Below are 22,076 nucleotides of genomic sequence, written 5' to 3'. Positions count from 1 at the left end.
CAACCTGTTGGTAAACCTATCTGGTTTCAGCCCTAGACATTGCTGAAAGACAGAAGTGTGCCATCCTCTACCTCTATACTGACTCAGGGATGGTGGCAAATGCCTTGTGGGGGTGGTTGCAGCAATGGGAACAGAGTAACTGGCAGCGTAGAGGCAAACCCATCTGGGCTGCTGACTTAGGGGAAGATATTGCTGCCTGGCTAGAGAAGCTTGTTGTAGAAGTACATCATGTAGACACCCATGTACCTAAAAGTCAAGCCATAGAGGAGGAAAATCAAAACAACTATCAGATGGATAAGGCTGCAAATGCCTTGTGGGGGTGGTTGCAGCAATGGGAACAGAGTAACTGGCAGCGTAGAGGCAAACCCATCTGGGCTGCTGACTTAGGGGAAGATATTGCTGCCTGGCTAGAGAAGCTTGTTGTAGAAGTACATCATGTAGACACCCATGTACCTAAAAGTCAAGCCATAGAGGAGGAAAATCAAAACAACTATCAGATGGATAAGGCTGCTAGGATTAAAGTGGCTCAGGTAGATCTAGACTGGCAACATAAGGGTGAATTATTCCTAACCCAACAGGCCCATGACACCTCAGGTCATCAAGGAAGAGATGCAACCTATAAATGGGCTCATGATAGAGGGGGTGAATTTGACCATGGATGCTATCTCACAGATCATCCATGAATGCAAGATGTGCTGCAATTAAACAAGCCAAATGGTTAAAGCCTCTTTGATATAGAGGACAGTGGCTGAAATGTAAGTATGGGGAGGCCTGGCAGATTGATTACACACTCCCACAAACTCACCATGGCAAACGTTACATGCTTACAATGGTGGAGGCAACCACTAGTTATCTGGAAACACAACCCATGCCCCATGCCACTGCCCAGAACACAATCCTGGGCCTCAAAAAGCAAGTCCTATGGCAACACAGCACCCCAGAAAGAATTGAGTCAGAGGAGACTCATTTCTGAAACACACTCAAAGACATCTGGGCCAAAGGGCATGGCATTGAGTGGGTATATCACATTCCTTATCATGTATGAGCCTCTGGGAAAACTGAAAGATAGAATGGACTACTAAAGTCTACACTGAGAGCCATGTACCTTCCAATATTAGGATACACATTATAGCAAAGGCCATGGTTAGTTAACTCTAGGGGATCTACCAATTGAGCTGGCCCTGCCCAGTGAAAATTTCCACACACTGTAGAAGGAGATAGTGTCTCAGTAGTGCATAAAGAAAATGTTGGGGAAGACAGTTTGGAATATCTCTACTTCAGGCAAAGGCAAACCCATGTTCAGGATTGGTTTTGCTCAAGGACCTGGCTGCACTTGGTGGGTAATGCAGAAGGATGGGGAAGTCCGATGTGTACCTCAAGGGGATTTGATTTTGGGTGAAAATAGTCAGTATAATCAATAAAGTAGAAAACACATGACATTAACTGCCAAATAGCCCCGCTACTGTATATTTGTGTCAGTGCTACAATTCTTGCATGTTGCGCCAATGAAAAATCACACAAATTAATGAAGCGTAACTGCCATGATGATGGGACTAGAACGGACCTCAGGAACTGGCACCCACAAACTTTAGGGCAGGAGGAGGGGGCAGGGGTGGGGAGGGGGAGAGAAATTAAAAAAAAATAAAATCAACCTGCGATGTCTGGGAGGTAGCATGCAACAATCCAACAGCATACATCACTCCTGCCCTGAGAGACTGTTATGACAGATGGAGCCCAAAGCATGGATTCAATGAACTCAATATACATTTTAGAGGGATGGCCTGTAGACTAAGGGAATGATATCTGCATGTGTGTGCATATATATTTGTGTGTGTGACAAAAACCAGGAAACTGGTCATGCCTAAGGGAAACGTTGAATCTAGGGGTGGATAATGTCCCAGTTTTACCAGGATAGAGTTAATTTCTTTCTAGCAGCCAGTGGAATGCCATGTTTCGGAGTGAGGATGACAGCAGTGCTGATAGCACACTAATGATTTAGTTGTTGCTAAACAGTCAAGGACTTTTCAGCTGCTCCTACTTCCCTGCTAATAAGGTGGCAGTGGGCACCCAGGAAGCTGGGAGGGGATAGAGCTGGGCCAGGTCATCCAAACTGGCCAACAAGGGTGTTCCATGCCAATTACATCATGCTCTGCATAAATGGGGACTGGTGAGGGGAGGGGCACACAGCTCCAGGACATGCAGTTTTTGGGGGGAGTCCAGCTTCAGGTCAGCTCTGAGCTGTACGACCTGAGTTGTGTGGTTCAGTGAGAAGGTGCATTTGATTATCACCAGCTTCATGTATTTTTTGCTATAAAAGTCCTATTATTGTTATTTCTCTCTGTGCTGTCTTAGTAAACTATCCTTATACTGATTCACGAAGTTCACTTTTGGTTTCTTTTCCCTTTTCCCCCTTCTCCCCCAGAGCGAGCAGCTGTGTGGTGCCCAGCTACTGGCTGGGGGCAGAACCACAACAAAACAGATTTAACAAAATACACCTTAAGACAATAAGAAACACCTTAAAAGATATTTTAGTTTTTTTCTTTTAGTTAATATTTAAATTCTATTGTTTTCTAAGCAATTCTTACTCATACACATAAAATCTAATTTTTAAAATATAAACTAGATGCATTACATCCCAGAAAAAGAATGCCATGTCCTAATGTATCTCAGAAGACAGCAATCTTACACTGGTGTTTTTGTGAGAACGCTGACTGAATTGGTATTAAAGATAACCAAGAAAATGTGGACAGAAATACCGATTAATATGCAGTTGACAAAGCTGCAGCGACCTACAGCTCTTCATGTTCCTAGTGCATTACATCTAGGATATTTTAAGACAGACATTTTTATTTTGTAGAGTGACTTTTACCAATATAGATAAAGCAACATAAATGTAAACCCTATACTTAAGTTCTGGTACTGTCCCCCATCCACTGCTGCATTTTCAACTAGATTGATGTTTAAAAAAAGTATTTAAATTAATGTGGTAGTTGGACCATAAGATGTAAAAACTACCAAATACCAAGTTGTTATGAATATAGCACCTATTGAGCATGTCCAGTTTGATAAATTCATAAATTACCTTGCATTAAGGCATACAGTTGTTTCATTGTAGTCTTTAACAGCATACACAAATCAAAAAAAATCTACCATCTTCTAATGTCAAGCACACAAATAAGTATTACCTGAGCAAGTTCTTTTTGTTCATTCACCAGTCTGCTGCAGCTTGCTATCATCTGGTCCAATGCATAGAGCCTATCCTCAAGGCCTTTAATAGCCTTCATGTTCTGATTATCTAGTTTGGCAATCGTTTGTCGACATTCTGCCAGAAAGGGCTGGATGATCTTTGGATCAAGCTTAAAAAGTAAAAATAAAAAAATGTTTATCAGCAGTTGACATATTGAAAGATGACACGAGCTAGCTACATGAGTTTTTAACACTTCATTATTTTTTTTTTTAATGTAACATGTGCCTGCATCTGTCATCTCTTTCAGAATTTTGAGTTAATTAGTCTGTGGATTTTGTATCACAGCACGAATTTCTTTGAAGTATTCCAACCAGACCATCACAGACATCACACTACTTCATTCATTCCTTAGACAAGCAGATCCGTTCTAAGTAACTGGAAAACAAGCTATAGAAAAACAATACATTTCTAATACTTTTTACTAATGTTTTGCCTAATAAAAACACACTTGAAAAATTGTTTAATCATATTCCTTCATAGGCCACTATGGGAAAAAAATCTGAAACGTTAAGAGGCTAACGATATTTACAGCTACTAAGGGTGGCTCTCTTCAAGTTTCACTGTAAGAGTAGTGAAATAAGTTAGAATCTTTACTTCTAAAGCCAACATAGGTAGTTGCAACAGCTTATGTGGGACAAATCTTAGTGTAAACCTGGAATATATTGCTTCAGATAATAGGAAGAGGCATTAGGTGTTAGGGTATGAAAAAATTTGGCCAAATTTACCCCAAACACTTACAGTATACCATTTACTGTGTGGGTATTCAGTGAAAAGGACACTCACTGCCCTGTGAGGTCCTATTAGCTGTCGTATCACTGCCTTTTTTGTCAGCATGCAGGTTGTATGCTACTTAGCACACAAATTAACCCTCAAACAAGAAGTCACTTTATATAATATATAAACATAAATAACATACTATTTTCCCCTCAATCTATTATTTAACAGTATAAAAGCTTTCACAGACGGCACTTTTTTATCCTGGACACTCCCCTCTGGGTATAGAGAGAAGTGTGGAGGAAAAGCATTGTGAATTAAGTAACAAATGCAAAGAATAAGTCTTTCATTCTCTCCAAACACAACACCCAACCAAAACCAAGCAAACAAACAGGACCACAAAGGAAAGTATTAAAACATGGTAATTAGTCCAGAATTTATCAGAATAAGCAACTAATTAGACTAACAACATGAAAAAAATACATGAAAGTTCTCTGAAAATGGGAAAGGCCACATGTTATGAATAGTCTTAAGAATCTTAGTTTCTCTCAAGTGCATTGTCAATCTTAAAACCAACAATAATAAAAGTAGTCCGTAGGATTAAACCAGATTGTTTTTATAGCATCACCTGGACTGCCATCCTACTCAGGAATACTCCTCCTGGCATCCTCAATTACTCCCCTGCAGCATCCAGCACAGTTTCTTAACAGACAAAATACTAAAAAGGTTTATGTGAGTTTTCTTCTTTACCTTCTTACTTTCACAAACTGGGGTTTTTTTCTCTGTAAAAAGACTATTTATTCATCTCATTCCATCTTATAATTTATTTCCTCCATCCATTCCTTTTATCTCATCTTTGACCTAATTGCATTTGCAGCACTCAACCCTACTTTCACTGGTAGATAATATTGCTCTCCTCATTTCTAAGTTTTCTTTTCTAGCCTTTTATTTAAGTGGCTATGACAGCACTCAAACACACCTGGTTAGCTCCTACTTACCCACAACTTTTACTGCAGCCTTGGTTTCTGCAATTGGAAGCATCATTTAGTAGAACATAAAGGCTAGAAGAACCATATACCCAACAGCACTCTGTGCATCACACTGGTTCTGCCCAAACTACCACTGTTAACAGTAGAAAGCTGATTCTCTGATTCTTTACATTTTCATGAAAGCCTTACCTGAATTCAGAGTTTCAAGTAAGAACTACAATCACAAACCCTCTGTACAGTTCATATTTCCAAGACAGAAAGGGCATAGGAAGAACATGGGGAAAGCACAAATAATGCTGTTTTATTCTAGCTTGATATGTTTAAGTATCATCTCAAGTAAAAATTACAAACACAACTGTGTTGCAAGAAGTTTAAGGTTTTTCTTTACTTTTTCACCTACAGGCCAATTGTGTTTTCCAACCAATTAGAAATCAATGGCAGGCAAACATTCGATCCTTTGTGCTGCTAACAAAATAGAGCAAATGAATGTTTTCCTTAGGAAAACACTGACCTATTACTTCAAAGCTTTGTTTTTTGTGAACCAAAATAGATCAAGATTGATCAATCACAGTTGTTCTAGTGGTGGCCAGAACAGTCTGACTAAAGCATTTTCCCTACCTGCCAATTCTGCTTATGCCAAGAAAAAAAAAAGAACACCACACCAGAAAAAACCCACACAAAGCAAAACACCACACTATTTTTACAGAAGCCAATCACACTTTTTCCTACAAAAAAATTTCAAAACAAATACAACAGTTAAAAAATTTCTGACTAGTCTCAAATAAGGCAAGGATAGAAAAAGCACACAATTAGTAGATAGTCTAAAACATGTGACAAGGCAGATAAGACTACAAGCTGATCAAAACAGGTACAATAAGTATTTAATTAAAACATGTTTGTTTTTCATTTTTCTCTGTCACAAGCACTCATTGTGAAATTATACATTTTCTGAAGGTCAAATTCTTAACACTCAAGAACTCCTAAAAATACTTCTCAGCCCTCCACACCCCTCCACCAGCCTCTGCTTTGCTCTTCATGCTGAAAGTTATCTGAGAAACAAGGAACTACAAAAAGCTGAGTCACTTCAGAAGCACCAGCATAAGTGGCAACATTCAATGCAATACAACTTGATTTTTAAAAAAACCTGTTAACTTACCCTGCTCATAGAATCAAAACATTTTCTGACCAGCGATTCCACATCATTAGGTCTATCTTGAACATTTATCCAGTCTAACAAAGACACATTGAAGGAAGGCTGTTCATCATCTTTCAATTCTACTGATGTTTCGTTGTCCTGGACAGCAGCACCTGGACCAGATTCCTTATCTTTTACATTTTCAGGATCTGTGCCTTCCAAGGCTGAATGTTCAACTGACTTACAAAACGAAGCTAACATTGATTTACTGTTCACTTTAGGTATTTCAGAATAAACCACCAATTCAGCAGACTTCCCATCCTCAGTTTCTTCACTTTCTGCCCCTCCATGCTCAGTTGAAGAATCCAGTCTTCCTAAACACTCTCTGTAACTATGCCTCGTTAGGCACTCCAGCAGCGGTATCTTGGCCATGACAGAAACAGCAGAGCCCAAGCTTTTTTTAAAAAGGGTGAAAAGAAAAACAACATCAGCATCTAGAAGTGAATGTGACAAAAAATACAAAACCCAAAAACTTTGATACAAGCCACTTGTAAAATACTATTTACTCTAGAATTGAGGGTAGCTACCCTGTCAAAATGCTGTGTTCTGTATCAACACTATGAGAGGACAGCCAAGGTACTTAAATTTTTGCTGTCTTCCATTGCTAGAATACGAGCTCCTAGACTTCCAAGTAAGCCAGTGTCCTTAGTATAATGAAAAACAGCAAAGTCTGATACTGAGACATGCGCTTTTGTGTTTTTAAACATATAACTCAGACTTTTACACTTGCAACCTGCATGGCTATCAGTGACTATTAGCAAAGAGTGAGCACCCTCTGGCCAACTACTTCTGCAGAGTGAGTACTCTCTATATATTTGGAAAAGTTATGAATTTCAACTTTCAATTTTTTTAAAGGTCAAACATACTTATGCTTCATTTCTTTAAGTATCCAACATTCACTTACATTCTATTAGGCAATGCACTCATGGAAATTTCAGAACACTATAATGTCCAGAAATGTATTTCTGGATATCAAAGACCTTCCTTGAAATAATATCCAGAGTTTGCAGGATACAAGCATACACACACCCTCAAAGGTACATATATACACACAAAACTTGTGTTATTTCATACGTAATATCACCTCAAGTGTATTAAAAAGCAAATAATTAAAAAGCGCCAGTATGTATTTAATAATGTTAACATCTAATTTATTATCTAACCATTTCTAATGCACATTTGGAAGGACTCCAGCACTTAACCAGCTGTTCATTAACACACATATCATTCACATAATTCAATACAGGTTCTTTGTGCTGATGAATACAAGGAAAAAGCGTCAGTTAAAAAATTACTAGCACAGAACAAAAAGAATGTCCTCCCTGACATATACTCAGACAAGTACATACTTGATTAATTAGAACTAGCACCAGACATAGAACGCTCAAGAAGGTAAGTTTGAGATATAGTAACTTCAGAGACCAAAGCCGAAGGTTAATGGCAAACCTACTGTGTAAGTTTCAACTTGATATCTTCTATGGACTGCAAATAGCTTGAATATACATTTTCAAACTTGAAAAGTAGCTTTTGGTAAGAGTATGTACAATCTTCCAAGTTGGCCATTATGGCAGCCCAGCCTTGATGCTGAAGATGTTCATCATGTACAAGTCCTTCACAAAAGGAGCAAAGTTTCTTGGCAACCTCATACATTTCCTGGGAAAAATATAAAAAAATCCATCAAAATGCAAATCACTCCAGATTATTACTAAAGTTTTATATACTAACTGCAAAGTGAGACATTTAGAAAACACTAATGTGAAAAGTGTTAAGTTTAAATAGCTAAAAAGTTATACACCTTAAAACTTCCTCAAAAATAACAAAACTTCCTTTATTCTTAAATAAAAAAATTCAAGTAGATGACAAAAAACATATGAATGATTTACTGAGAAACTTCTTAAACAGGCAGGTGAAAATTGCAGTTCCAAAGGAATTTGTAAAATTAATTAAATGCTCCAAATCTAAAATATTCAGTGCATGCATACATGAGCAACAACATTTGTACTGATCTGATAGGAGCTTGCAGACAAGGTCCATTAAGGAGAAAACTATTAATGTGTCAAGCAGAAGCTCAGAACAAGACAATGACTTGCAGGATCAGTCAGCAGAAGTGTAGGTGCATCAGTCACAAGAAGAGATGCGTGAGGAAAACAGCAGGAAAGATAATTAACAGAAGCCTCCCATTGATTAACAAACCCAATGCAACATGATGAGAAGCAGTACAGAGAGTCCACAAAGCTCTAACACACTCCTTGAATCTTGGCATATGCAAGCCAATGTGGAAGTTTTTCTTCTGTTAAAGATGACACAGAAGCATTTTACCACCATTCAATTACCACTCAACTTAGTAGTTAAGAGAGGCCTATGTATGGCAAGTATCATCTCTTCCTGAAAGTGCACAAACAGTAATGCCTATTATATTCAACTCCAAACTTCTAATTAGCAGGAAGAGTAGCTACATTAAGATTACAAACTTCAAAAACCACTTTCCCCCTCAAAGGGCCTACTACTCAAACACCAAAATGAGAAAGTAAAGCCAAAAGTCATACAATAAACCCTTCAGCTCAATACTTTACAAACAACATACTACATGGAAAACGTTCTCCTTGTATGTTGGGTTTTAGTATCAACTGACTCTTAGAAAGAAAAGCTCATGACTTCTTGCAGGTTGAGCATACTGTTGAACTCGGACTGAACATATAATTTTCCTGTGCTACAGCACAAGTGAGAAAGTTATGTATGGAGAAACAAGTTATACAAAGACAGTGAGAAAGCAGTGTTAAAAACCCAGCATGTCAGTATATTTCAGAATGCTTTTGCTGCAGAACACATGGTTAGCAGCACATATGCATACACCCAAAAAAAAAAAATGAAGTCCAACACTTATCCTCCTGAAATAAACCACAAAACTGCAGAGCATTTTATCCAAATATTTCAGAATCAATATTGCCAAAACCTTAAATTTATGAACATCCTTTTTTTTTTTAAAAAAAAAAAAGTCCAAGCCTTGTCTCAAGGAGCACAACAAAATTCCACCACTTGTCAAATTACTGGTATTTAAGCTATCAGCAGACCAATGACAAATACGAACACACGTACACACACAGTTTCACAGAAATCAAAAGCTATTACAAATTTTATCACTTGGCAGTAAAGGCATTACTTGTCACCTCGTTTTCTGAACTTTGGTCACTTTCTGTGCACATGTGAATAAGGATTTCCAGTCTGAAAGGACAATTATTTTATTTGCTGCATGAGCTCTCACTTCCTAACTCAAAATCAACTGATAACACAACTGGGACAGCATCCAGAGAGTGACAAAACCTGCAACTCATTTGCTTCAGCTATATAATGTAGATTCACATATACAACATTGACAGCTTGAACAATTTTTTTTATATTATTTTCCTAAATTCACTTTGTATATAAGTTACTAAGGCAAATTCCAGAGCATATAAAAACACTGCTTCCTCAAGTATCACATTAAGAGCCAATAGAACAGTCTGTTTTACCTTAAGATATCTAAACAATACACCAGAAAAAACGAAGCTGAAAAGGTGAATGAATGTCCTCATTGTGTTTTAATGTATGTCCTGGAAATACACACAAGCATTTTACTTTCAACTCTCAAACACTATTACCTTCCCAAAGTCAACCAATCTACTGGTAGTAAGTCCAGATGTGAGAGCATATGCAAAGCACAAGTTAGTTTGAAGACTAAAACAACAGAAGCCATCTACAACATCAAAATGATCATAAAGGGGTTTCATGCAATTCCTTCAAATGAGTATCGCAGGTTGCTGGGTAAAGCAACAACTGTACTTCTACCTCCAAACAAAATTATTTCTTTAAAGGCCCTGGGTAGAGGTTTTTGTTAGTTCTATTTTCCTTTTGACAAGCTCATCTACACTGGCTGGCAGAGTTCAATCATGTAATAATGAGATTGATAGACTTGATATGACCAAATCTTCCACCGTGAGACATACTCATATCTAAAGGCCAGTGCTTGCTGTTTTTTAGCTCAATTTTTAGATCCATTTATTCTATTCATAACATAAATTGTAAGTTACAATGTAGTGTGTCCTATGAAGCTTTATTACATGCTATTGTTGATGCTCCCTTAACAACCTAAGTGTTGTCTACATCAGATTTTAGTTTTAACCAGGTTGTTTCCTCAACAAAAATACAAAACAGAAATCACAAGTTACAAAACTTTACTAAGGGAAAAAAAATCATTACAATTAAGATCACTTGCGACACTATTGATAAGCAGCACTGACACTCTGCATCTAGGGGTCTAAAGTGTGGTGACTTTGACAAACCAGAAGCTTGTGTCATAGCAGTATGACTCCTAGAAACGTGAGGGTAAACATCAGTGTATCCCAGAGTTGCACATGAGTATTTCCTTATTTTGTTTTTTTAGAAACCAAGTAAACAGAAGTGCATTCCATTAAGTGTCAGGATCTGTCATATAACAGAGACATGCCCAAAAGAACCATTACAGAAAAATAAAAAACACCCCAGTGCTATTTAAGTATTCAACCAGATATTCACTGACAGATGAGCTGGAGCTCATTATTGTATGCCCAGATTTGAAGATGACAGCAAAAAATCCCTCTGTGAACACAATCACAAAGACAATACTGAGCCACAAATGATTGTTTTCCTGAACTGTTTAGAGCTCAGCCCGAACTAATGCTAAGCTCAAAATTCATCAGCCTGAAAACATAGCTAAGTTGCTTTCAAATAATATGTTTTCAAAAAGTTAAGGGCAAGCTGATATACTAAAGTCAAATTGCACAACTAAAGAGACCCCCATGTTTCAGGGTACATATGCACATATGCAAGCATTCCATACTATCATCCTCCCAAAGTTATTTTTACATGTGCATTCCACGTGCCAAAGAAGTTCTCTCTGGGTGGTAAGGGCAATCATAGAATCACAGTCTGGTTTGGGTTGGAAGTGACCTCAAAGACAATCTAGTTTCAACCCCCTGCCACGAGCAGAGACATCTTCCACTATACCAGGTTGCCCAAAGCCTCATTCAACTTGGCTTTGAACACTGCCAGGAAGGGGGCAGTCCCAGCTTCTCAGGGCAGCTTGTCCCAGTGTCTTGCCACCCTCACAGTAAGTATTTTATTCCTAACACCTAATCTTAATCTACCCACTTTTAGTTTAAATCCATTGCCCCATGTATCACTACAAGTCCAAGTAAACAGTCCCTCTCTAGCTTTCCTGTAGGCCCCTTCAGTTATTGGAAGGCTGCTATAAGGTCTCCCTGGAGCCTTCTCTTCTCCAGCCTGAACAAACTCAACTTTCTCTGCCTGTCCTCATAGGACCAGTGCTCCAGCCCTCTGATTATCTTTGTGGCCCTCCTCTAGACTCGTTCCAACAGCTCCACGTCTGTCTTCTACAGGGGACCCCAGAGTTGGACACAGTAAGGGCCCTCTGGATGACATCTCTTCCCTCCAGCATGACAACCATACTATAGAGTTTGATGTCGTTGGCAAACTTGCTGAGGGTGCATTTGATCCCACTGTCAATGTCTCTGACAAAAACATTAACACAGAACCAGTCCCAATACCAACCTCTGAGGAACACAGAATTCTCTCTGCACAGATGAACCTGGAGGAAATTAGAGTCCGCAGGAGCTCAGTACTGATTCTGATGCTGGTTCCTTCAGCAGTATCATGAAATAAGCTCATTATATTCAAATAGTGAGGAATATTACATTGAATTCAAGAGGTCCAAGCAGACTGTTATAATAAAGTACAAACCACATGGAATAACTATTTGTCCACTTATCAAAACGCTTTCAATCTTACTAGACAGATGCCACTACAGGTAACAAGAACACTGTGTTACACTGATTTTTTAATACTGCATGTCAGGGTCAAGAAGAAAGCACTGTTTTATCAATCCTACACCCCTGCTTCCAAAACGTGAGGGTGCGTAGCAAAAAGATGAAGCAGTTAAACTTTCTGCTCCTTTTGAAATATCTATGCAGCTTGAAAGTAGTTAAGAAATTTAAAAGTACACGTATCCTTATTATTCCATCACTACTGAAGTACATCTTTGAGTGATTTGCCTTGTTCTTCACCAACTCTTTTGACAACATTTGTGAGGAGACCTCTTCAAACTATTCTAGAAGGATCAAGACCAATCTATTCCACATATCTGCTATGTCTGCATGCAGAAAAAAAACCACCAAGCAGCTCTCTGCTAAATTAGTAAAGTCTAAAAACTCAGCTATGTCAGGCATATAAATAAAGGCCTGCAATTCAACATACGCTTTCGCACTTCTTAGTGGAGGTGCCAGCTCCAGCACTGAAAATTAAGCCTGTCTAACAACAGGCTTGCTTTTGTTACTGATTTTTCACAAATCTACTCAAGGGTAATTGGCAGACACCCAATAGTTCACAGAGCATAAAAATTAACCTCATTTGCCTTGTAGAGTTATGTCCATCTTACTCAGCTATATGGGCATACCTAGGACATCAACAGCTTTATCACACCATTGGAACATTGACCTCAAGAAGCACCAATACCAGTAAAAGACTAGACAAACCAAGGCTAACCTTATTCTTCAACAGAACAGCAAGACAGATAAAGGCATCTTCAATTTCGAATTTGTCAAAAAGTTCAATAGGCTCACCAGAAAGACTTTTCCTCTTTGGCTGGGTGCTTGTATAGAATGTTAGCGGGAGTTACTATTTTCTTCAAACAACATCACTTAAATGAAGGCAATCCTTCTGACTGCAGTAACTCCTGTTCAGTATGTTTCAATCAAAAAATCAGAAGCAGCAAAGTACATAGAGAATAACTGGTAAAGCATCTCCCATCAATTTCAAAACTTTGTCTTTGCATCCTACTGTCCTAATTCTGTTCATCTGAATGAAGAATCTGGGGAAGGTCTGTTTGCCTGAAGTGGTCTTTGGACTTACCTCTAAAGAACAAAAGTTCTCAGGAAATGAAGGGTTCTTTCCATTCTCTACAACCCTGTGGTAAAAGGAAACAAGTCATCAAAGTCCTCTATGGCCATGTGTCCAAAATCTTGTAAAAAGGACACCTCATAGGTTTCAGTCATCCTAAAAATCAACCTTGGGCCAAAAAAAAAAAAAAACCAACAAACAACCCACCACCAAAGAAAAAGATATCCTTCAGGTGTAATTACACAGGCCCATACACTCTTAACAGCTTCTGCAAAGGGTAACCATCACCTTGCTTACCAATATTAGTAACCAAAACCATTACCCCTAATGCATACACCTCCAGTTAAAACATTTAAGTTACTGATTAACCGTCAAGATTTCAGCTTTTAAAACCTGTAATTAGGTAAGTTAGCTTCACTGAGAGGGAGACTTTTATATTTCATGGCATTTTCTCTCAGACAGCTAATTATTCCTTTTTCCTTTAACATTGGTCATTTTTGGTGCCTGCATCCTTTGGACATTCATCCACAGAGTTTACAGCCTACTACAGAACTGGAAAGTACTTATGAAATAAGCATAAGAGATCAAGTCATTCTGTAAGCCATAGATCAATGATTTTTTTTTTCTTCAGTACTGTTTTCACCAGCTCCTCACTCCATTAAAAACAGGCAAGGGGAAGTGACAGTATTTAACACCAAAAAAATACTGAGAAGCTGACATACGCCACCACAGCCAGCAAACGAACCCATGGTACAAAGGAAGTGATAACTTCCACCATCCTGATCCCAAACCACTCAGGTCTCTTTCTCCTGGTGAATTTTCTAAAAGCTTAATCTAACAGTTCTGGTTACAGAGACCAGCCAAAATAAATGCTATTATTTTCTGGCATACCACACTGCCAACACCTACTCCATTTTAAATGTTTAAAGTAATAAAGCTAGGTCAGGTTATCAGATTGATCACTAATTCAAGTTAAAAAGAATTCTGGACCCCTGTGGAGGAACTAGAAGTATGTCTGACTACTAGACTGATAATTCAGCCAAAAGGAATGAGTAACAGTAATTTAGTTACACAACCATTACAGTAATTACAACTTAACATAAAATTTTAAAGCTACTCTTTTCCAGAGGGTCAGAAACAGCTTTATAGCAGAAGTGAAAGAGTATTTTTCCTAACAGCAGATAGGCAGCTTTCAGGAAGCATGACTATACTTCTTGGCTTCAGTATTATGAAGCATTTGGAACCAAGACAAAAATGATCTAGGTACAAGGACTACAGCCATGAGTTTTAGGCAATTAAGTGAACAACCACAGTTTCTCATCCTCATTCCCATCTCTCAAAATAAAACTGACCAGAATTGACAGTTTGACAACAGCAACAGGATCACATGAAATGTGAAACATATCCAATAACAAGAAGTTCAAGTTACCAACATCCTTATTCTGGGACAAATAATACTGGAAGTTCAGTTAGATCACTAAAAACCCCAACATAATTCTTTACTAAAGGCTAAGATACCAAAAAGTATTTTAAGTCATAGTATTAAAAGACACACGATCAGACAAGATTCACTCAACACATTTTATTGCTCAATATGCTGTTTAGAGAACAGCTTGTCTTCTCCTAAGCTGTTGTGTGTGTAACTTTTTGTAAACACTCTGTCCTCCTCATTGTCCACATACTGGTGAAGGCCAAAACAGCTGAACTGGAAGAGAAGTGGGAAACTAGGCTAGCTGTAAAAAAGGCAAGCTGTGACCCTTTAGGCACAGACTCAAAGGTTAAGTTTTCAGTCAAAAGGAAAAACAGGGTACTGGGACAGAAAATGAAAACAGGCTTAGAAAGTTGGTTTAACTGAGATTTAAAAGCCAGACAGTAGTTGCAATGAACACTGACCAAAAAGAACCTGATAAAAAAAGTTTATAAAACAAAGACATTCTGTCACATGTGACAAAACCTACAACAAGAATTTCAGTTTAATTGGTAAAGGAACAGCTTAAGGCAACAGACAGCTTCCTTCAAGCTACCAAGTCCTTATACTGTGAATTCTATCTACATAAGGAGGTCTTGTGTAATCAACAGGATCTGTATAGATGTTAAAACCATTAAAGCAAAAAAAAGAAAAGAAAAATTAGATCTCTTGATGTAATAATTACAGTACAGTGGAAAACCAAGCAGGAGGTAGTAAGTTTCTCAGAGGAATAATTTTTAATTAAGTGGTATTAAACCCTAAAAATAGCTATATACAAGTTCAAGATATTAGTTTAAATTGACAAAAAAAAAAGGTTTCTCTTATTTATCCTATACATATATGAACAAAAGGCTCTAAGTATTCCAGGGACTCTACTGTGAACTAAAAGATGACTTCTTTGTACACCCATATAATAACTAAGGTTACAGGAAAATTATGGGGGGGAAAGTCCTGAGCAAAAGAAAAATTTAAATTATTAATGGTCAGCTTCAGATAGGCAAAAAACAGTGGAGTGCAAATAAAGGCATGGATTAATAAAAATACCTTTTAAAGGAGAATCTAGAACTACTTGTTATTGTGGAAAAAACGTTGAAAGCTATATACCTATGTGGACAAAGTACAGATCAGAAATATCTTCCCACTTTTCTCCACAGTACAAGTAAGGTTTGAAATAATGTAAGGTAGAAAAAAAAAAACACCAGTTCTTACACAGTTCTACAGCATAGTTGCCAAGGAATATACAGTTCAAGATGCTAAAAAACTTGATTAAATACAACAGTTTCCAGGCAGGTTTAAAATGAGGGAGAAGCAAGATTGAAATAAGAACTTCACAGCCTGAAATACCCATCATCTTCAACACAAGTTTTCCTATTATTAAGATAGACATTGGGCACAAGGAACTAGAGATCACCAAGAATTCCTGCATAGTAAGGTAACAGCTGTCTTCTATGCAATTTTTACTATTTCATATGCTATATACAATTTCATATCAAGTCTGAATATAGAAATCATACTGTATATCCTCAGAACAGAAAAGAGAGCAATTAAACTGGTAGCTATCAAGTCTTCTCCCCTCCTTTTTCACAGTTATATTCTACTGTTTGTTATTGCTGACAAGAATAGGCATGACTATCAGGAGCAGTGATTTAGATTGTAGTATTTATTTTCCCAATACAAAACATTTTAATGATGTATTAGTGGTAAATACCAGTTTAATTAATTACCCTAAATAACTACAACAGACAAAAAACCTCCATCAAGTACTGCCACTCTGCTTTTCTTGTAAGGCTGGTTAATGTCTCTAAAATTAGTAGAAAGACAAAGCTTGGATTTAAGGCAGATTTTTCATGCCCAATTTGCAGGAAGTCTCCCATACAGTACTCTCACCCTTGGATGCAAAAAACTACAGAGGTTTACAGCTTAATTCTCCCCAGAACTTAATCAATTTTGAAAAGGATTAATATCCCATGTTCCCTCTTCTCCCAGCCAATAAGTTTATGGTGAACCTTGAAGAAGATTAATGTTCTAACCATATTCTCAGTCCTCTCTCAGTTTCTTCTGAATTACTGCCCAACATGCTTCAAATGGGCATCATTAAAAACTGATTTGGTACAATACTGAAGTACTCTTTTATACAATATTCACACCCTGGTGCATCTAAAGCAATAATAGCCTATCTACTAATCTTCCACCACAAGTGATAACTTTGTCATTCCCCTGACCTCCCACAGAAGTACCCAATGCTTTTCCATACCCTAAACACAGAACCTATGATTTTGAAAGGTTTAAGATTTTTGGATAAAATTATGTTTGGGTACAAAAAAAGGAATATGAGATTTAAGAATATTACTACCTCTTTATTCTTTAGAAATTTGTCAGATTATCACCTAAGAATCTACTATCACTGTAGCTCTTTACTAGCACTGAAGAACTGAAAGAAATGACGAACAAAAAATAATCTTTTTTTTAGATAAATCTGTAGGCTAAAACCCCTTCCATTCTACCTAGATCTAGACCTTTAAATACTTCCTCCATCCTGAAATAATATTAATAGGTGCCATCAAGTATAGAAAGTTTTTCTTCTTGCAAATTAGCCCAGGACCACCTTCTTCAGGTGAATTTTTCAGTCTCTAGTTCCAGTTGGCCAATAGAAGCTGTACTTCGTGCAGAGGCTTTTAAGACTATTTCTGAAATACTGGCTTCCCTGACAGAAGGCTTCCCAATACTGTAATAAACTTGCTTGCTCTGCATATTAATACAATCTTTCAAATCCAGGGGAAGGGAAGGTCGCACTAACAATTCTTCTGAAGTCTAAGCAAGAGCACTTCTTATAAAACTCCTCTTATAAAAAGCTGCCTCCAAAGGAATTAAATCTGCTGTGAAAAGGTATACTAACTTCACCAGAACAAAACAAAAATTAATAATATTCGAGACCACAGTTGTCAGGGATGCAATGGAGTAATAATATAAAATATCAATGAGAAGTGTGAGACTGGGTACCATCACACTTCACTTTATCACCTTAAGTAAACATGAAGACAGTATCATTACTACAGCTCCCCCCTTTGATATCAAATCAATCTGTATGTTAAGCATTTAACAGGTATCAGTCTTGCTGATTTTTCTAAGATCCTCTCAACACCTCACAAAAAAAATTTCTTTAAAGCCCTTGGTTTCAGCTGCTAAAACCAGAAGCCTCACACCCTTCAAGGAGCACAAATGAAAACCTCCCACTCCTAGCTGAACTCACACTGATATCCATTCTTCTCTGTATGACAGTCATATGATTCACAGATCCCTAATAACTCAAGGTCCAATTTACTAAGTCAGCAGTAACTGTCAACAGGTGGCAAAGCGAGGAAGAGAGTCCACGGGACTCAATCCCTGCCTTAAATCAGACAGTATGTAAAGGTCAGATTACTCAGGCTAACTTTTCTCCTCCTGACAGGTCAGGAGGCCAAGGCAGGGCTGGAGGAAACACAGGAGACACACAACACAACAAAATACACTGCATTATATGCAAAACTTAACACCTTGTTATTACTTCAGCAATACAGTATTAAAAACTAGTCACTTCAAATGCTAAATACTCTTTTGGGCTGCATGAAAGTTGGTACTGACACAAAAACTTTATAACCAAGACAACATGCTAAAAACGGATATTACTCTCTATTTTGTGCCAAGTGCTACACATAACCACTCCCCCAACTGCAGCCATTGGAAGTTTAAATCTTTCGACACATGAATTCAGAATGCAGCATGTGAAAAGGAAAATGAAGGAAGTATTTCCTAACATGGAGAAAAGCAATCAGGCCAGCTATTGAAGGCACAGTGTCACTCTTGAAAACACAGCCCTTTCTACCGCATGCACACTTAGATCTTACTGACTGACCATGCTGCATGACTAGTTCCTCCAAAGTAATACAAAAGTAATCCAACTGGAATTCCGACAAACTTGGTTTCTATGCAAGTAAAAGCCAGGACTCAATAAAAAACACCACAATAACCCTGAATTTTAGGAAAAGGAAGCTTAGTTTTATTACTTCCTCACCAGTTGTTTATACATACAAGATGATACAGAAGCTTGGCAAGGTGCAATAATTATACTGCTAATTTTCTACTTGGGTTAACATTATTTCCAAAGCAACAAAGTTTTATGTTTTCAGGTTGAGGCAGACTGAAGACACTGAAAATAAAGGCAGAGCATTAAGGCACGGGTCCAAAGCAGCCAGATTGCTTTTAGTTTGCAAAAGCTGTAAACATACGCATTCACAAGCTGTATTACAATATGCTTTGGAAAGAAGCTCTGAACACTGAAGAAGCAAGCACGTTTTCATCAATACCTACCTTGAAACTTCCAAGAGAAAAGCTCTGAAAAAACACATCATTGCCAATACACCATTCTTACCACCTCCGAAAACAAGCTATATTGTAACTTACATCAAGCTTCCTCCCTGAACAGAAAGGTTCTTTTGATGCGATGTGCAAGTACAGAGAGAATTTACTTACCACAGCAAGCTGTGTCCGTGATGCTACTGTATGAAACACTGCAGGCATCATGAGAGATTCTTCTACTTTTAATTCCATCTCATTCTCTGCTGAAAATGTGGTTTTGGGGATAGCTGGTGGACGTTCACACAAGATCATTTCTTTGTTGAATAAAAAAATTGGATTGGTGTCCTACACTCAAAAACAAAACAAAACCAAGCACTGAGTAAAAGCAACACACTGCACAGTCACTAATTATTTCATTATGTGGGCAACATGTCTTAACAACACATTAAAATCTAAAGGTATAAGCTTAACACAAACATGTTTGTCAAAAGAAGGAAACCCATCACATTAAATTACACTACAGAAAAACACTTGGAAATCCCTTAGCAAAACATCTTTTTCTTTCCCAACAAATGACAGTTTAGATGAAGAATAGAGTATGCACTTACTGTTCCAGCACTGTAACTACACACTCTTCTATCTGGTGCCATGCACTCTCCTCCATTGACAACCAGTACTTGGTGCTGAATGGCAATCTTGTACTTTGTTTGAATTGCATGTTTTAGATCAGCCACACTAGAAAAAAAAAGTGGGAAGATGACACTATCTGCATATTTACATAAGTCACATCAACCATTTAGGACAGTAATTGTAAGACTCATGTTCTTTGAGCATATATGTTATGAGCAAACAGTTGAGTTACTGAAACCATAGAAGGTGACAAGAGTATTAACACTTCATCACACAACTTAATCACAATTTCACCTAATCAACTCTGACAGTAGAGCACTTAACAAGAAATTAAACAATCGGTATATGTGCAATAAATTAATACAGACATAGACACTTTTAATGCAGAATCATGATCAAAAAGACATCCCTATTTGCGTTCATCGTCCTTGTACCTTTAATTCTTAGTGATGACACCTTCACATCACTGCTTAGGCAGTTCTAGACTTTGTCTTGACGCAGGGAAATAGAATGAAACAAGAAACCGCTAATATCATACAGTAACTGACCCAAACTATAACACACAGGGGTAGCACCTGTGCAAAGGTATTAGAAAGCTTTAGAGTTCCAAGTGAATAATCAACATAAGCATCAATGGTTTTGATATTCACTGGCAGGAAGTATAATAATGTAACAGGGTATATGGTAATTGCAAAATAACAATCACTTTTTTGAAATAACCAAGATCCAATATGATATCATGAATTCCCAACAAACATCTCATGAGCACAAGCTTGTATTTACTATCTGCATTAGAGTAAGCATTGACCTATTATTCCTATGGTCTTTGTGAAATTAAACTGTCCAACTGAAGAGCCTTGGATTTCGTAAGGTTCACCTGTTGTTAAAAAGTTTCTCTCTCAAAGACCTATCCAATTGAATAAAAAGTCAGCCAGTAAGAGATTGTCGTCCCTGGTCTAGCAGTTCTGATGCCATACCTCACCATGATTTAGAAACAGAATGTCTCAATGTACCAGCCAGCACACAGGGGTGCTGACACATCTGCAAACAACCCAGTAGATCCAGAATGGCCAAGATGATCACTATTTCGTGCTCAGTAATACCCTGCGCATCGGTGGGATTTGCATAGGAGCATACGGAACCACTCAGCGTAGACAATCTAAACACTTGTTTAACCATGAAAATTACAAACAGGAGTTCAGGAGAAAGGAAACAACAGATGTAGGCACAAAAATCTATGGTAGAAGTCTTTCAAGCACAGGTATTTGTAACTCATTCCTCAGTGACAGAATATAAAGACAGCAGGTAAGCTTGGCTCTTGCTAGCTCCAAGGTGCACAGGCTATACACTGTTTACTTACTAGATCACAGTCCTCCATGAGAACAAGGGAAAAAATACAATACAACCACTGAACTAAACCTCTCAAAAAGCATCTAGCAAATGAAAAGATGCGTCTAATGTGCAGCAAAAGAAAAAAATACAATTAGCAAAGTTTCTGGGACCTCACTGTAATTCTGTAACATTGCTCAAGTTTCAGGGATTTGTGAATTCCAAAGTTCATTTTTTTATATGTAAAATCCTGTAAAACGTTTCAGAGCCTTACAACATAGGACAGAACCAACTGTTACCCATTCTGCACATGGGACAAAAACTCTTTAGCATCCCATCTAGAAACATCACAGAGCACTCATTTTCTTTAGGATAAGTATATACTGACAGAAGAAAGAACAATCTGCAGAACTCTTTACACAGCAGTCAGTAGAAAATAAACCATTTGCAGAAGAACCCCAAATAAAAATGCTATCCAGTAAAAGGTCACAGAAGATTAGAAGTCATTCTGACAGTTTTTCCAAAAAGCAGCCCAACATAGCACCAAACTCATATAACAAGCAGAACATCCTCTGTCAGTGCCCCAGTAACTAACCAACCTGTCCACCACTTCATGGGACCTCAACACAACTATCTACAAGGCACTGAAAACTATAATTAAAAAAAAGTTCAGCACAATCACTCAAATAGACAAGAGCTACATTGACACATTAAAAGACAACCAAGTATCATCTCTCTAGAACTCAGTATACAAAAAGTATACATACCCATCTTTTTAATAAAAACCCCAAACAATCTGTAATTAATTTACTTTCTTACTTTTGTACAGCAAGTTCTGTGTCAAAGGTAAGGGTAGTTCCAGTGTTGACCAGAAATACATATAGCTTCATGATGATTTCTTTAGGTCTCTGAAGTTTGTAACTTCCACAGCTAAAACCATTTATAAACTGGGAAAAAAAAAAAAAAAAATTCAATGTCAGTTTTAAGCATGAGTTACAAAAAAGGCATGTACAAACTTTAGAAAAAATACAGTGGGTAAATATACCAGCTCTCATATTCCACAGTTCTTTATCCATTACTAAACATAAAGATGCTTCTGTATGTAAGTGTGGAAGGTAAGCCTCCACAGATGCAGATGGTTACAAGAACACATGAAGAGAGAGCAGAGAACAGAGCAAATGAGATAAAGAGACAAGATGACTTTCAATTGCAGAGGCCACCATACCAGATAATCACCTG

The 22,076-nt window shown here is 37.7% G+C and overlaps 1 protein-coding gene across 2 annotated transcripts in view; it reads right to left on the bottom strand.

Annotated features, from left to right (window-relative positions):
- The window catches only part of RB1CC1 (RB1 inducible coiled-coil 1), a gene marked incomplete at its 5' end in the record, with an annotated part of 57,689 nt that extends 35,926 nt beyond the window's left edge, over positions 1-21,763 (bottom strand). Inside the window, 6 exons of one of the 2 annotated variants that reach the window (XM_084279910.1) lie at positions 3,186-3,356; positions 6,107-6,539; positions 7,596-7,798; positions 19,053-19,223; positions 19,487-19,613; positions 21,657-21,763. In XM_084279910.1, coding sequence (XP_084136036.1) covers positions 3,186-3,356; positions 6,107-6,539; positions 7,596-7,798; positions 19,053-19,223; positions 19,487-19,613; positions 21,657-21,727 — 1,176 coding nt within the window. The remainder of the gene's footprint in view (positions 1-3,185; positions 3,357-6,106; positions 6,540-7,595; positions 7,799-19,052; positions 19,224-19,486; positions 19,614-21,656) is intronic. The other variant, XM_084279911.1, reaches the window with a different exon arrangement.
- Positions 21,764-22,076: the final 313 nt, after the last annotated feature.

The sequence above is a fragment of the Gallinula chloropus genome, assembly GCF_964237585.1.
Source record: "Gallinula chloropus genome assembly, chromosome: 2".
Classification (NCBI taxonomy): Eukaryota; Metazoa; Chordata; class Aves; order Gruiformes; family Rallidae; genus Gallinula; species Gallinula chloropus.
Note: the sequence above shows the minus strand (reverse complement) of the source record. Positions and strands in the feature narration are given on the sequence as shown.